The sequence below is a fragment of the Eufriesea mexicana genome, unplaced genomic scaffold (genome assembly GCF_001483705.2).
Source record: "Eufriesea mexicana isolate 0111107269 unplaced genomic scaffold, ASM148370v2 scaffold1824, whole genome shotgun sequence".
Lineage (NCBI taxonomy): Eukaryota > Metazoa > Arthropoda > Insecta > Hymenoptera > Apidae > Eufriesea > Eufriesea mexicana.
Window position 1 is genome coordinate 914,015 of NW_016909928.1, and position 16,338 is coordinate 930,352.

Sequence of the window (16,338 nt, forward strand, 5' to 3'; positions counted from 1 at the left end):
GTAAAATTATGCAAACAGGCTTTTAAAGTTCCCGATGACTCCGAATATAATTTTGTTTAAGCTATGTTAAATTTTACGTAAATTTACGTAACATGTAAATGCTTTGCAGAGCCATATGTGAAAATTATAAATATACATCTGTTCCGTAGTTCGTTTTGAATAAAACATTATGTTAAACAAAATTTTTTTAAATATATTTCTCCAAGTTTAGTTTGCATGTATAATTTCTTTCTGAATTCACGTAGTGCTTAATATTGCCGTATATATTTATTTATAGTACTAAGTGACTAACGTGTTGCAACTGATAAAGTTAATTCTAATAAAATTATAACTTTCTATGTATCTTTATTAGCGCATAAGTAAATACTAATATTTAAATAGCGTATAAAAAGTAGCGTATCAAGACGTGATATATTACGAAATAAATTCCAGACAATGTAATTAATAATATTCCTTAGATATTTAAAAATGTTTTATTTAGAAAACTGTAGAATAAAAATTAATTTGTAACGTTTTGCTTTTCGTATTAAAGAAATAATTATTTACAAAACACAATTATTTTATTCGTCATTATACGACATTCTTATTTCATATTAAATTAAATATTTCATATTTATTATTTCATATTTAAATTTAATCTTAATTACGTTAATGTCAACGGTCAATGCTAATGTTGTAGCATTCTACGACGAATCTGTAAGGTTAGAAATGATACTAAAATGGTACGGTGACTCTAAAGTTCCACAGATATGATAAAAAATGAATGAGTTGATAAGTCCATTCTATATCTCGCCTGTGAATGCACTTCGTTTTTTGAAAATGTCTTGTGTGTTATATAACGTTGCCAGCGCTGCCATCTGACGGAGTTAAGGTAAAGCAAGATACAAAGCCATATTAAACTCGGCCGATAACAAAGTTATATTTAATCACATACTTACACAACATAAACATTGAAATTTGTATAAAACGGAATAGGTATTGCAAATTCGAATAAAATAATGTAATTTAAGCACAAATTAGAAATTAAAAAGAGTTTTACAAAAAATCGTACCATTTCTCCATCTGTTGAGAATTCTCTCCTTCTTTTCGAGATTTTTTTTAATTCTTGCTGGGCCACTGGGCCGACTAGATTCACCACTACCTACGTACATAATCCTTAATTCTAACCTAATACTTTCATTCCTTTCTATTTATTAAGTTCTTTCCTGCCTTGAATACGATCACTTGAATATTATATTTAAATCTTTTTAACGTATATATACATAATATTATTATTTACTTATTCACATAAATTTGCTGCCAATGTACATACAATTTTCATATTTCATTTAAACATTCCCTCTGTTACGAACTTAAATTTTTCTTGATATTTGACAAATAAAATGCACAATTATATAAATATTAGATATGAGACAGAAAAATTAAAAAAATAAAAAGATAGAAAAGGACACTAGAAAAATATCTATAATATGAAAAATTCGTATTCTGACGACGATATAATATTACAAATATTTAAATAAGACTGTCCATGCCGTATTAAAGAAGATAATAAACACACGTATTTTACGTCAGGTCCATAATTTCACGATTTACAGTAATTTTTATCGTGTACAATTTCACAGAGCACTTTTTATTCTCGCAGGGAATAACATCAAAATTTTTATCAAAATTGTTATACAAATTTTTATGACACCACCAACGAATTATTTCGAACAGGCGATAAATTCTTCGAAAAAACAAAACAAAACAGAATTTTGGAGAGTGTAGAAAAACGATCGCACGGATTCGCGGTCCGAGTTAGAACTTAATGCTCGGAGAGACAGAACAAAATAGCACAAATCTATTGGGCTCGCTGCCAATCTTGTTTCTTTAGGAACCCCGAATAGATCGATCGAAAAAAGATCGATTTCTATCAATTTTACTCTCGATCACTTCCCCCTTTATCCCAGCATTTCTTTTTTTACAGTTACACCATTTACATAACGAACATAGTTAACGACCCAAGTAACAGTCTGAAATAAAAATCTCGTGAATCAGGTCAACGAGTTTCTAGACCGAACAATGACGTCTGTTAAATTTTTAAATATCTTTTGGCGAGACAAATATCATTTTTTGAAAATCGCGTGCCATTATGTAAGAATCCTTTTTCCTTTTTTTTTTCTTCTTACTTTAAAATTATGAATATTTGTAGAAATATACGTTAATTTATCTTTTTATTTCTTTCGTTTATCAAATAATCCTACGAATCAAAGGTCGTGATAAATAATTATGACATAATAATTATAAAAACATTTTCTGATATCTTTATCTTGCGAATTTAAGCGAGATCAATTAAGAGAGAGGGCAACGATCAAAATCTCTCAATTAATTCGTATAACGATAAACTGATTTGGCATTAGATAAATGGACACGAGATTAGGAGAGCATAAAATGACCGACCCTTTATAGGTCGGTTATTTTTGGCGCCACGCAACAAAGTACGTTAGTTATTTCGGCATCACCGTCAGAATCGTAAAATTATCTCGTCAGCTGATTCGAAACACCGTACCTACTTCAAACTCTTGAAATACTATTTAGTTTAATGGTAATTGTAATTTGTGTCAGTTAAGAAACTTAAATCAACGAAATAAAAACAGACGAAATGTTATAATAATCACAGAAACGTCGGGTAAACAGGTTAACGTTAATGCTGTTACCTACGTTATCGACAAATGTCGTTTCCCCTAGAAATATTAAAGCCGGAAGTTTCGTCAATTGTTTTCGCTTGTTTTTTTTTTTTAACAAGAAAAAATTATTCGTTCGTGTTTGACGATGAGAAGTACCATGACAATGATTATAATGAAGAAGTGGTCGACGATGACGACGGCAACGACGAGGACGATGATGATGATGATGATGATGATCCTAACGATAATGATGATGATAATGACCGAGAGAAGTAATCATCATTTGCCAGCGGTGAATGTCGTTTGCCATGGAGGTTCACAGACCACCATAAAATACTCGTTCCCGAGAACAGAGGGGATAGTTCCTTCTTTGAGTTCACAAAGATTAGAGCAGTTCTTTCATGTATAAATCGCTAACCGAGAATTTTTACTTCAACGTTGAAATTTCATTTTCTAAACGGATTTAGTGATCCTGGCAAAGTGCTGAAAGTGTTACACGTGAAAAGATCGCGAGTAATCTGTTCGATGAACAAGAATACCGAATTCGTGCGAATAAATAATCCGAGTCTTTTTATAATCTACCCTGTTACTCGTGATTTCTCCTAATTTATCGGATTATACTCGTATAATACTCGAAATTGGAAAAGCAGGTAAGTCGTTAAAAAATCCTCTCTGACACTTCTCGCTTATACTTTCCTAGTAATTTCTAGTAATTCGCGCATACGTCATAAAATATAACTATTACGAAGGATAATTTCTTTTCTTATTTTGGTATACATATATCGCAGTTTCAACGCGTAGACGCGTAAAATTTTGAACCTGACAGTGTCACGCAATTTGAACATGCGCGAAAGAAGAAATTAGCGGCATTTAACACAAATTTTCCTCGAAAACTTGCAATTTTCGATAACAATCTTTTATTCGAATTCTCTAATTGACGAGACGCTTAAACAAATTACAGACTCACGGAATACAGCAATATTTCCAAGAACAGGCATTTGCATTGCTTATAGCCTGTTAATAGCGATTATACAAAACAAAAAAGATACATCAAGATACAAACGAGATGATTATATGCACAAAAACTGCTGTTAATAAACAATATGAAAAAAGAGAGTAATCAAAGTGATCAGATTTTTTCCACTTTTTCCAATAAAAGATTTCATAATTTTCCAGAAATATATATATATATTGATATATAATATTAATACATAACGTATACATTACATCTCTACTTATATATAAATATAAATAAATAAATAAATATATATAAAATAATAATTAATAATTGAATAACGAGAAAACTTACCGGTGATGGTTTCGACGTCTTTGGTTGTTACTGGAGAAGGTGCTAGAGGTGCTGATATTCTGTTTCTGGAGGATCGGAGGGCCTGAAGGGTGGCCCTTGCCGTGGGCGAGACTTTCGAACGAATCGAAGCCTCGGGCCCCTTCGGAGCCGCATCCTCCACGGCGGCCAGCTTGGACGCTGTGGCGACGAAGGATATCGCCTCACCTTCCTTCATCGACAACCATACACATGCGAATAAACAAAGTAATGAATAACCACGTTACGTCACTTGTCTGCAACTACTATCAACGAACAGCGAATGATCTTTAACATATCTTGAAAATTATAAACCTATAAATTGTTGTAGAATCTTAGGTTTAATTTGTTGCATGACGCATGAATTATATTTCTCACTGCTAACAAAGCGACTAGTTTTATCAACAGTCTCGTATTAGTTACGATAAGGTTAATTGCAGCATCGACTGATCGTTAAAAATTAATTCCACGAAGTGATAGTGCTCGTATCGTCGTCCTGAAATGTTTTCCTCAGCAGATTATGTTGAGAAGGAAAGATATCTCGAATTTTAATCTCGATAAATGAAAATAGAATAACAATTCGTTGAAAAAAATTGATTCGCAAAATTCTTTTTAAAATTCTTAAAGGATTCTTTACCTTTTTAATTTGCTGGTATTATCTTTGTAGCGAAAATGATTTGTCTTATGATTTCATATAGATTTACGATACATTTTTGTCTCATTCTTACTCGAAATACGTGCAACTACGTATATCGTGAAATTACAATGGAAATTTTTCTCGGAATCACGCGGTAATGAAACAGAAACAGAAGACAAATAGCATGTGTTCGACAGAATGTTTTCCTACGTACATAATAATATCCTTCTCAAATAAAAGAACGGAGAGGTAAAAGAATTAAGAGAGAAAAGAAGTTCCACGATATTTTCGATTTAATTGGGCAAAGATAAAGGTAAGAAATGGAATAAGAAGAACGATTTAAAATGTTGGGACGCTCTTAAAATATCGATTCTATTTTGTGACACTAGTAAACACTAGCAACTGCAAGTTAAATTCAAGCAAGGACGAAACGTTACTGGAATGTACAAAAGAACGAATTCAAGCTATTAATACAGAAAAGTGCATATGCGCTGTATCCAGTGAGCTGTATTCTGTTACCAAGTTCACGTGCCTTATGGTTCCATTCTAGACTAGCCTATGTTTGTAGAAGACATGGAGGATATTTGTACGCGTTGAATACGAAAAATGACAAACTCGAAATAAACGTTGAATAATATCGTGTGGATTCTAAGAATTTTCAAAATGATTTTCACAATTATGTCCATTGATTTGGCTACGTGACTAACGAATGTTAGTACGATTAAAGTAATCTGATTTTGGAAAGATAACACAGATACAATGACATTGTTAAAAAATTAATTCTTAATTAATACATAATTTTTAATTATAACATTATAATATTATAAATAACAATAGACAAATAAAGTTCATTGTTCTTTCTACTTGTAACATTTATAAATAAGCTTTATTGCTATTTACAACATATACGTAATGTACATGATGCCAATGCTTTAGAAGAATTCATTCTTTACCATTATGAAAGCATATGATCAATATATTTTGAAATATTAATAATTGTTACCACCATGTTAATTATTGTTACTACGTAAAATATTTAGCAAAATTTTCCTATATTATTGATTTTATCATCGATACGTTATCACGTCGCGATAAGGACGAAATAAGCAAATACGATCTTCCTTTCCGTGTGACTTTCACTAAAATTTCACGTACGCACAAATTTATATCTCTTTGCTTCAACATACGTATACTTTACCGTTGTATCTTGTAATTATCGAAAAAAATGAATTTCAGTGGAGTAATATCCGATTAAAAGAATTTAATATGTAAAAAATATTATTTTTGATATACTGTACAAAATATAAATATCGCATGCATGTTAGATTATCGATCTTTGATTCCCTTTTACGAATAAATTCATTACAAACACATACACTATAAATTTTGTTTCTGTTGTGTTAAAAACTAACCATTACAAAAGACAATTGAACAAATTTGAGAAAAGACACCGTTACTTTGTTTGACATCACAGTGTTTTGCCCATACAACATAAAAATTGTAGAACTAATTATTTGATACGTGTATTTGATTTAATAATAACATTCACGATACTCCACATTGTAATGTTTCGTGCAAGACTTTTTTCATATTTATTATTTTGAGATAGTGTTAGGCATAAAGAAAAACTTACAATAGAAAGGGGAGCAGTCGAGCTTTGTTCACCGACTGACTGCGAATACGTATTTGCCTTTGATCCCAAACTACGCTGAAAGACTCCATCGTAAGTCAATTCAGTGTTATCCTTTTCGCAACCGGAATTTTGAGGCTTTAAAATGCGTCTAGCGGAATTTCGTCTTGCTTCCGCAAATGCAATCCCTCTAAGCAACATTTGATTTGAAACTGTGAACTATCACCTCCAAGAGTACTTTTCACTATACGTACGCCAAACCCTCGACATAAAAACCAAATGTGTTTCTTTTCTAGATATATGTATCTTTATTTTCAGAGAAAACAATCCTTTTAATAATGAATAATAATAATCAAGGATTAAAACGTTAAAAAATATTAATTATTTTTCTTTAAATATGTTCGTGACTGGTTTTTAGTATCGAACTATTCGTAATATAGATCGTGTACTAATCGCGATAGACAGGTTATGTATGTATAGATATCACGATGCTGCTTTTAAATTAAATATGTAGTTGTGTAGATTTCGGTATTATTCTTTTAATAATTACTAAATTTTCGTAATTATCGTTTCTGTGAAAAAAAACTTGACTGTGATATTAGACAAAAAGATTATAAATTGAAATTATGATAAATTTCTAAGGATCACTTAGCTTTCACTTAATTCTCACATTAAACTGTGTATTTATCTTTTTATTATGGCATATAAATTAAATATCACAAGATAAAGTGAACACGAATATTGCGAAACTTTTCGATGAATAAACTCGTCAACTTCTAAATAGCTTCTGAACACCTCAGTTCTTACAAACGAGAGTCTTTTTCCGTTCCTGTTATCATTTGACATAAGCTGATAACAGCTGTACAATCATGATCAAAATTGTGTTGATTTTTAACACATTTCGGTGAAATTGCGATTATATTTACTTTGTTTAGAATGTACATTATTTATCGTATACTCGAAGTATAATGATTAAAACTTCATAAAACAAGATACAATTTTAGAAAAAATTTTAGGAATAAAACAAACATATAAAAATAAAAGATTTAAAAAATTATAGTATCCATAGCTCAGGAAAGAAAAAAAAAAGTAATACATACAAAAATTGTAAAATGTATAAAATAAAAATAACAAAATAATTTTACATAGTAAAATTGCAAATGAAATTTTGGTTTATTGAAAAATATGATCAATTGTAATATGATTTACGAAAAATTTTACATAAATCAATGAAATAATATAAAATGTTATATAAAACAAACTTATACAATTCTAAAACATGTAAAAGTAACTTCTGATTATGGACTAGCATAATTTTCTTCGTTTTTTTCAGAAGCTGTACTATCCTAATTCTAAGATAATTATCTCTATTCAGATTAAAATAACCGTTGTCTGATATGGTGCCACAGTTGAGTTAATCTATTGGTTGCCAATACTACACTGAACTGTTCAGGAATTGTAATTTGTGTACAATATTAATAGAATTGCCATTTTCTGATACATCAAAAGGTAAGGAAAACTTTTGAAACTTATTTAGCTATAAGTAAAATGTCTCTCGTTAAAAGAATTAAATACTTAGATTTTGTAATTTACTTTCACTTACACTTATGCAATCAATTACATGGCTTAGATATTACATAAACTTCAATTTTTTATAAACAGTTATGATATACAATTGTTTCATATAACCATAAAATACTTTAAAGAAATAAACTATTTTAGTAAAATATTAATTTACTGAAAATATATATTATTCAAGATTAAGTTTAATACAAACAAATTATTTAAATATTTAATAAATTTGTTTTAATCTTGTTTAATATTTTAAGGTTACGTAGTCAGTTTAAAAGTTATTTAGTAACTCACCGTGGCGTAGTATAAAATTTTTGGTTTCCAGTAAGGAAACCACAATGATCACCAAAACAACACACTGTATAAATTCTGCAAACATAAAAGAAACCTTATAATTATTTTAACAAACAAATTTATATTAATGATATTTTAATAAAACACGATATTATAGAAGTACAAATTAATTGTAAAATGTTCAAAATATTATTACACCTATAACATTCTAAAATATTAAAAAAAATATTTTAAAAAGTAATTAATTAGCAAACGCTGAAATAATAAACCACATATATTACATAAGTATAAAATTAATTCCTTAATTTCATAAATCTGTAACACTACCTCATAAGTCATCTTTAGATCTATATGATTACATTTATATATTTGTTATGATTAAATTTATACAATTTAATTCATAAAATAACAATAGATTTAATTTTATTATCACAATTTTAATTAGTATATTAAGACAACTAAATAACTTTAAATATATAAGTAGCTTTATAATACACTGACAATTTCAGTAAGAACAGTAACAAACAAGATAATAATATTTAAAAATTTAAAAACAAAACTTTCATTAGATATTAAAAACAGTTGATGTGTATTTTGATATCTTAAATTATGATTTTTTTCTAAATTTGTCATTTCATTAAAATTAATTAATATTTGACACTATAATGTCTGATTACAATAATATTTAAAATAAATTTAAAATTGTACATTAACTAAAAATTATATAACTAATATTTAAATAATTTACACAAATTTTTCAATTGAAGATTTATATTTTACTTTCAAAATAATTTATATAAGGTACTTTATTATATAAAAATAAAATTTCTGTTCCAATTATTCTTTTAACTTGTATGTTTTAAATATATTTTAGAAGACTATTTTGTGAGAGAACAACCAACAAATAAGACTTCAATAAACTATTTTATATTCAATAATATATACCAGAAATTCTATGTAACTTATTTATCTTAGTCTTTAAAATTCAAAACTACATAATATAAACAGAAAATATAATTAAATTGCATCTGTATCAAACAAACTTTAAAAAAATGTATTTGGAAGGTTAACCTAATGAAGGTTACAGTTATCTTTTGTTTCCTACGTACACGTTTAAATGAGAGAATTGGGATATTTCTGTAGCATAAAGATTCCTTAAAGATAATAATAAAAATTTCAAATCACTAATGAGCAGTTTGTTATACTCGTTGTTACTCAGGAAAACGAAATTCGAGGACAATGTATCGATTGAGTCATCCGCAGTAACCTTTCAAAACGAGGTTAAAAACAATCATTACAACTGACAATTAAGTTTTGTTTTTAAATATATTCATTTTCCTCTCATAAACTTTAATGATAAAATATTAAGAAATGAAAACGACACAGTGAGAGAAGAACAAAATATAACGAAAAATAGAGAAGTTTGACTCACCTGTCTCTTTGACATTTTTTGCTTACGTCACATAACTGTCAGTTTTCCAAAATTATCGTAAGTTTTCATAAAATCTTTCTCACATTTATCACAATAAAGTCAAGAAAAAATTAAAAAAAAAAAATTATTTTATGAACAAAATTCGGGCGTCCATGACGGCCCGAAACTGTTCGAAGCTACGAAGACGATCATATAACGGGTGGTAAAATTTGGTTTAATTTAGAATACGACGTGACGTAGAGATACTATCTGCAGTCACGGAAATATTTTCTACTTTTTTTTTTACAACAGATTTAAAGTTCTCGCACTTATAGAGATATACATGAATGCAAAAGATAATAATATACTACACCTAAGAATTATAAAATATTGAAAGTTGCTTATAATTACACGAATTCGATTTATAAATTTTACTTGGTTTTACTTTATTTTTTACATTATCTACCACAATTATAATTTAGTTTTAAATATAACTAATATTCATATCTTAATCTTAAGTTTAATTCATAATATATATTATGTGTTTAATAATTCTATAATTCTGGATACTTCTAAAGTGTTTAATAAATATTTATATAATTTATGCATCTGTTATAAAATTGTTAAATGGAATAATTGTTAAATATTCTTTTTTTAAAATAACTTGAATGTTAATTAACAATCTTATTTTTGTTATATATGTTCTTATCTTATCTGTAATTTGTGCTATGATAGTTTATAAATTTGAATCTTTTTGTCAATGTAAAATGATCTATAAATTGATGAAAGATCTATATAAAATAATTTAATTTAGGATTTATGTAAAAAATTACTATTAACTGGAATAGATCCTTTTAAAAATTCTGCTAAAAAAAATATTAGATCTAACATAAAAATTACTAGATATTAATTTAATATTTTAAATGTAATTAAAAGTTTTACAAAATATATGTTTTATTTCAATTGTTTAGTTACACAGATTGATATTAAAAATATTTATATTTACACTGGATACTAACATGGATTTCTTTTAATTATGTGATAGTTAATTATAAAATGTATGTTGACGTTTATGAAAAGAAAAGAAAAAAATGAAAGATTATGGATACCTCTAGGTACATTTCTAGTAACTTAATAGGATTAAGTATTTTTTCTAAGAAAAATGAAAATATTTTTCAACGTGTTAATTAAAATATAATTAAAAATTATAGTAGTTTTTATATGTTTATCCAATTAAAATAAATATAATATAAAAATATTAAGATATTTGTAAAAAGTACTATACATCAAATATTGTACTTCATTTATCTCTTAATGTTGGTAAGCCGTCTATCGATTCTCCCCACGTACACACCTCCTCTTCAGTCATCGATTGCACTTTTTGCACCTGCCATTTTTTTTCCAGAGTAATGAGAGCCTCATCTCAAACCAGTAGCACGAGGGTGCAGTAAAACAGGCCTGACCTGCGAAACCACCCTCACCCTCTTCGTCTCAATGAATCTTTCATATTCAATATCTTTCGAAAATTTCTAAAGTGTCTCCTGCAAGAAAGAAAGACAGAGAAAGATACACTTGAGAAGTCAAAGTGTGCAACGAAGAAAGAACAACGCTGCCATCAGTAAGAAAGAAAAAGAGGAAAAAAGACAGAAGTAGAAGAAGGTGAAAGTAAGAGAGAGACGGACAGAGGGTGGGTGGTGGGGGGCTCTCGGCTTAAGAGAGAGGGAGAGAGAGGAGGTCGAAGGGAGTCGAGCGAGGAGAATGACGGATAGCCAGCAGCAGTTTTGCTTGCGTTGGAACAACTTTCAAGCTAATATCACCAGCCAATTCGAGGCCCTCAGGGATGACGAGGACTTCGTCGATGTCACCTTAGCCTGCGATGGTAGGCGTCTCCAGGCGCACAAGGTTGTCCTCTCCGCGTGCAGCCCTTACTTCAAGGAGTTGTTCAAGGTTAGAAAACCTTCCCCGCCTTGCTTCTCTCAGTGCTAGTTGCTTGATGCCCCTCCCCCCCCTCTCTTCCCCTTAGCCGTTCATTCTTACCTTCTTTGAAACTCATGCTTTGCTTAAGACATGGTTCAAATTAAAGTTCTTATTCATAATTCTTATGCATACGTCGTGACAGTATGTTGTAATGTTCCTATGTATGTTCATATATAGTTTGTATGGGAATACTTTTTCTTATATGTTATTTATTTTTCAATAATCAATGATTATTTAGATTGACTTTAGTACAGTTAATTTTATATAAATTTCATAAGAATTATTCAATTTCAGTGTATTATTTATGTATACACTAATAACAATTATAATAAAAACATAAAATACAGATCTAGTTAGAAATGTAGTTCTTTAGTAATCAGCAATATATAATTTAGATTTCAGTACTTATGTTTATCCCATGTATTTATGACATTTATGAGATTTATTATCAAGCAAAGGAATACTATTATTTTGTGTATTAATGTAAAATTCAGTAATTTTACAAACAAAAATTGCAGTTATATTTTACAGTTACATCTTTTCCTTTGTGGTTTTGCATATATTAAATTTGAATTACACAATTTTGTGTAAAATAAATTTCTTGATATTTCGTTTTCAAGCTTTTATTTGTTTCAGTTATTAATAGTATAGTGTTTTAATTTTGAAATATTTAAATATACTACTACTCCTTCATATCTAAAATATTTTTTAATTGGAAACAGAACGATAAGACGATTTACTTTCATATATGTATTCAACTCTTAATGTTGGTAAGCCGTCTATCGATTCTCCCCACGTACACACCTCCTCTTCAGTCATCGATTGCACTTTTTGCACCTGCCATTTTTTTTCCAGAGTAATGAGAGCCTCATCTCAAACCAGTAGCACGAGGGTGCAGTAAAACAGGCCTGACCTGCGAAACCACCCTCACCCTCTTCGTCTCAATGAATCTTTCATATTCAATATCTTTCGAAAATTTCTAAAGTGTCTCCTGCAAGAAAGAAAGACAGAGAAAGATACACTTGAGAAGTCAAAGTGTGCAACGAAGAAAGAACAACGCTGCCATCAGTAAGAAAGAAAAAGAGGAAAAAAGACAGAAGTAGAAGAAGGTGAAAGTAAGAGAGAGACGGACAGAGGGTGGGTGGTGGGGGGCTCTCGGCTTAAGAGAGAGGGAGAGAGAGGAGGTCGAAGGGAGTCGAGCGAGGAGAATGACGGATAGCCAGCAGCAGTTTTGCTTGCGTTGGAACAACTTTCAAGCTAATATCACCAGCCAATTCGAGGCCCTCAGGGATGACGAGGACTTCGTCGATGTCACCTTAGCCTGCGATGGTAGGCGTCTCCAGGCGCACAAGGTTGTCCTCTCCGCGTGCAGCCCTTACTTCAAGGAGTTGTTCAAGGTTAGAAAACCTTCCCCGCCTTGCTTCTCTCAGTGCTAGTTGCTTGATGCCCCTCCCCCCCCTCTCTTCCCCTTAGCCGTTCATTCTTACCTTCTTTGAAACTCATGCTTTGCTTAAGACATGGTTCAAATTAAAGTTCTTATTCATAATTCTTATGCATACGTCGTGACAGTATGTTGTAATGTTCCTATGTATGTTCATATATAGTTTGTATGGGAATACTTTTTCTTATATGTTATTTATTTTTCAATAATCAATGATTATTTAGATTGACTTTAGTACAGTTAATTTTATATAAATTTCATAAGAATTATTCAATTTCAGTGTATTATTTATGTATACACTAATAACAATTATAATAAAAACATAAAATACAGATCTAGTTAGAAATGTAGTTCTTTAGTAATCAGCAATATATAATTTAGATTTCAGTACTTATGTTTATCCCATGTATTTATGACATTTATGAGATTTATTATCAAGCAAAGGAATACTATTATTTTGTGTATTAATGTAAAATTCAGTAATTTTACAAACAAAAATTGCAGTTATATTTTACAGTTACATCTTTTCCTTTGTGGTTTTGCATATATTAAATTTGAATTACACAATTTTGTGTAAAATAAATTTCTTGATATTTCGTTTTCAAGCTTTTATTTGTTTCAGTTATTAATAGTATAGTGTTTTAATTTTGAAATATTTAAATATACTACTACTCCTTCATATCTAAAATATTTTTTAATTGGAAACAGAACGATAAGACGATTTACTTTCATATATGTATTCATTTCAATATCTTTAGATAAAATAAAGAAATTAGTTAATTTAGATAATATGATTTATGAAAATTGAATTGAGATAAATAAATTATTCTTAAATGTAATGTCAATGTAATTTTAAGATTCCTTGAAAACAATATAAAATTTTCTTTGTATTTTTATGTCAAATAAGATTGAAATACAACAGTATTTTATAATTTTCATAAGAAAGTATACGTGTTAAATCATATATGATTTGTTATATCTTTAAATATTATAGACATTAAGTTATTGTTACAAATATTAATTTAAACTAAATAAATAAGAAATTATAACTTTATTGTTAATGTAATTTATATATATATATATATATGATATATGAAAAAGCATTTTACATAAATTCTGTATTTTAAAAAAAATTCATTCAGGAACATACAATGTATTATAATTACAATAATCTTGTGCTACGGTTTTGTATAATGCTTTGCATAATGTTTTGTATATGCTTTTAAATCATCTTTTTGACTCTGGAAAAGTAGTAATAATCATAATTAAAAATTAATAATAATTCAAATAATAACATTTACCGACTGTATGTATATTTAGCCTTTGTAAATATTGGTCAAATATTATGAAATAAATTGCTATTTAGTATTTCTTCAATATAATATTTGAATTTGTTCTTTTTATTTTTAATTTGTATCGAATTACTTTCCAATAATTTTGTAATGAAATTACAAAAATGTAAATTATAAAAATAAAAATATTATATTTACAAAGAATAAAATAGGGATATTCAGTATTTCATGAAAGTTAAACAAATAAATGATGTATACTTATAGACAAACCCATGCAAGCATCCGATAATATTTATGCGTGATGTGGAGTTTGAACACCTGCAGTCACTTTTGGAGTTCATGTATGCTGGAGAGGTTAACATATCTCAAGCAGAATTACCTACATTTCTAAGAACTGCTGAGTCTCTGCAAATCCGTGGCCTCACTGACTCTCAAAATAATCAGCACAACAACGAAAAGGTTTGTTTACTAAAATTTTCGAATGATATATATTATTTAAACCATTTTTCATGTAAGTAATTTGAAATTCTTGAAATAACATTGATAATAATTAACAGTACATTACATAACAGGTTATTATTAATCAACATTAGATTCATTTTAATTGTATTTAAATGGTGTAATTATTTTATTACAAAAGTGTAATAAAAACATATTGGTACATATTAATAAATATAATACACCAATATAAGTTGTTATAAAATATGTGTGTGACTCATACAAATATTGTTCTGCTAATATCAGTTGACAGTGACATGGTTGAAACAAATTGATGCGTTGTAATCAATATAATACTGTTAATACTTTTATATGCTTCTTTAAAAATATACATTAATGTTAATATAATTTTACTTGATTTTTTGTAGCATTTGAAAACAAACAACATACACGCATCAAATGGCCGTGGGCTGATCTCACCAAATTTGGAGGAGGACCGTAGCAAAACTCCACCAACTTCAAGTCCTCCACCACTAAAAAGGCTGTGCAAACGAAGTGATTCGCCTCAAATATCTAGTCCAGTACCAGCTGCGGCGGCCTGTGCAACTGGAACGCCACGCACACGGCCATTAATTGAGCCACAGGTTCAACTCGACTGTTATAAAGATCTCGATATTGTTGAGGTTAGTAAAATTTTTTATAATTTTACATTGATTATTTAAAACTGTGTAATGTATAAAAGCTTTAACGTAGAAAATACAAATTTTAATGACTTATAATGTATTCTTATAAATATGAAAACTTATGAAGAAATTAACATTTTGAGCTTGCTTTTAATAATTTCGTCATAACTTTTTCATAATAAAATAATTATAATAATAAAAGAAAAAAAAAATTACAATAATATTTGTATTTTAGCCAAAAATAGAATTACCAGAATATGGAAGCGATGATGATTGTTCTCCAAAGCAGGAGGTCAATGCACTGCCAAGTGGTTTTCTTAGCCTTGATGGTGGCATGGAAGTTTTGCCATCTTATCCACCTTCTTATCAAGGTAATTATGAATAACTTTTTAGTATAATTATTTAAAACTTGTATAAATATATAAAATCTAGCATAAAATGTATTATTTCTATAATCTGAATTCATGTGTTAAAAAATTGTGTTTCTTGCCAAAAAGTATTTTTAATAATGATTACTAATGATTGTGATAGAAAAAAACTGTTAATAAAAATAATAAAATAGGTTTTGCATCTCTAAAGGAATTTACATTTTTCTAGGTGGAGGAGCAGGAGGAGGTGGAGGTGGAGGAGGGGGTGGTGGATCACTGGAAGGTGGAATGCCAGGACCATCTCATGCTGGTAATACAGAGCTAAACCAAGAACAACAAGGTAAGTGATTGTCCGTCCCAACCCTAATTTTTTGGTAGTTGCGAGCACCATTACAAACAGCAACAACCTAGCCGATCATGTCGGACAGAATTTTTTGGATGCGAATATAAAGACGGAAGGAGAAGGAGAGCCTCGGTTTGAAATGGTAAGCTCGTGTAGCTCGGTAGCTCTTGCTAGGCGGTAGGAGAGAAAGGGAAAGAAAGAGAAAAAAGAATATGTGTATGTATGTACGAAAGTGAGAAACAAACAAGAGAAAGAAAGAGTG

General features: G+C 29.1%; 3 protein-coding genes across 4 annotated transcripts in view; 2 read left to right on the forward strand and 1 right to left on the reverse strand.

Moving 5' to 3' along the window:
• Positions 1-6,475, reverse strand: part of milt (trafficking kinesin-binding protein milt) — an 83,770-nt gene extending 77,295 nt beyond the window's left edge. The window contains exons 1-2 of one of the 2 annotated variants that reach the window (XM_017902491.1): positions 6,261-6,475; positions 3,976-4,183 (exon numbers count right to left, since the gene is read on the reverse strand). In XM_017902491.1, coding sequence (XP_017757980.1) covers positions 3,976-4,183; positions 6,261-6,458 — 406 coding nt within the window. In that variant the 5' untranslated portion in view covers positions 6,459-6,475. Of the gene's footprint in view, positions 1-1,051; positions 1,144-3,975; positions 4,184-6,260 lie in introns of those variants that run through there. The other variant, XM_017902492.1, reaches the window with a different exon arrangement.
• Positions 6,476-10,914: 4,439 nt separating this feature from the next.
• Positions 10,915-11,535, forward strand: LOC108549199 (broad-complex core protein isoforms 1/2/3/4/5-like). Its single transcript, XM_017902479.1, has one exon. It carries the CDS (start codon positions 11,293-11,295, stop codon positions 11,518-11,520), a length of 228 nt encoding a protein of 75 aa, XP_017757968.1. The 5' UTR covers positions 10,915-11,292; the 3' UTR covers positions 11,521-11,535.
• Positions 11,536-12,341: 806 nt separating this feature from the next.
• LOC108549214 (uncharacterized) overlaps positions 12,342-16,338 on the forward strand; it is a 97,626-nt gene continuing 93,629 nt past the window's right edge. The window contains exons 1-5 of the mRNA XM_017902498.1: positions 12,342-12,908; positions 14,509-14,703; positions 15,111-15,365; positions 15,601-15,736; positions 15,963-16,073. Coding sequence (XP_017757987.1) covers positions 12,720-12,908; positions 14,509-14,703; positions 15,111-15,365; positions 15,601-15,736; positions 15,963-16,073 — 886 coding nt within the window. The 5' untranslated portion in view covers positions 12,342-12,719. The remainder of the gene's footprint in view (positions 12,909-14,508; positions 14,704-15,110; positions 15,366-15,600; positions 15,737-15,962; positions 16,074-16,338) is intronic.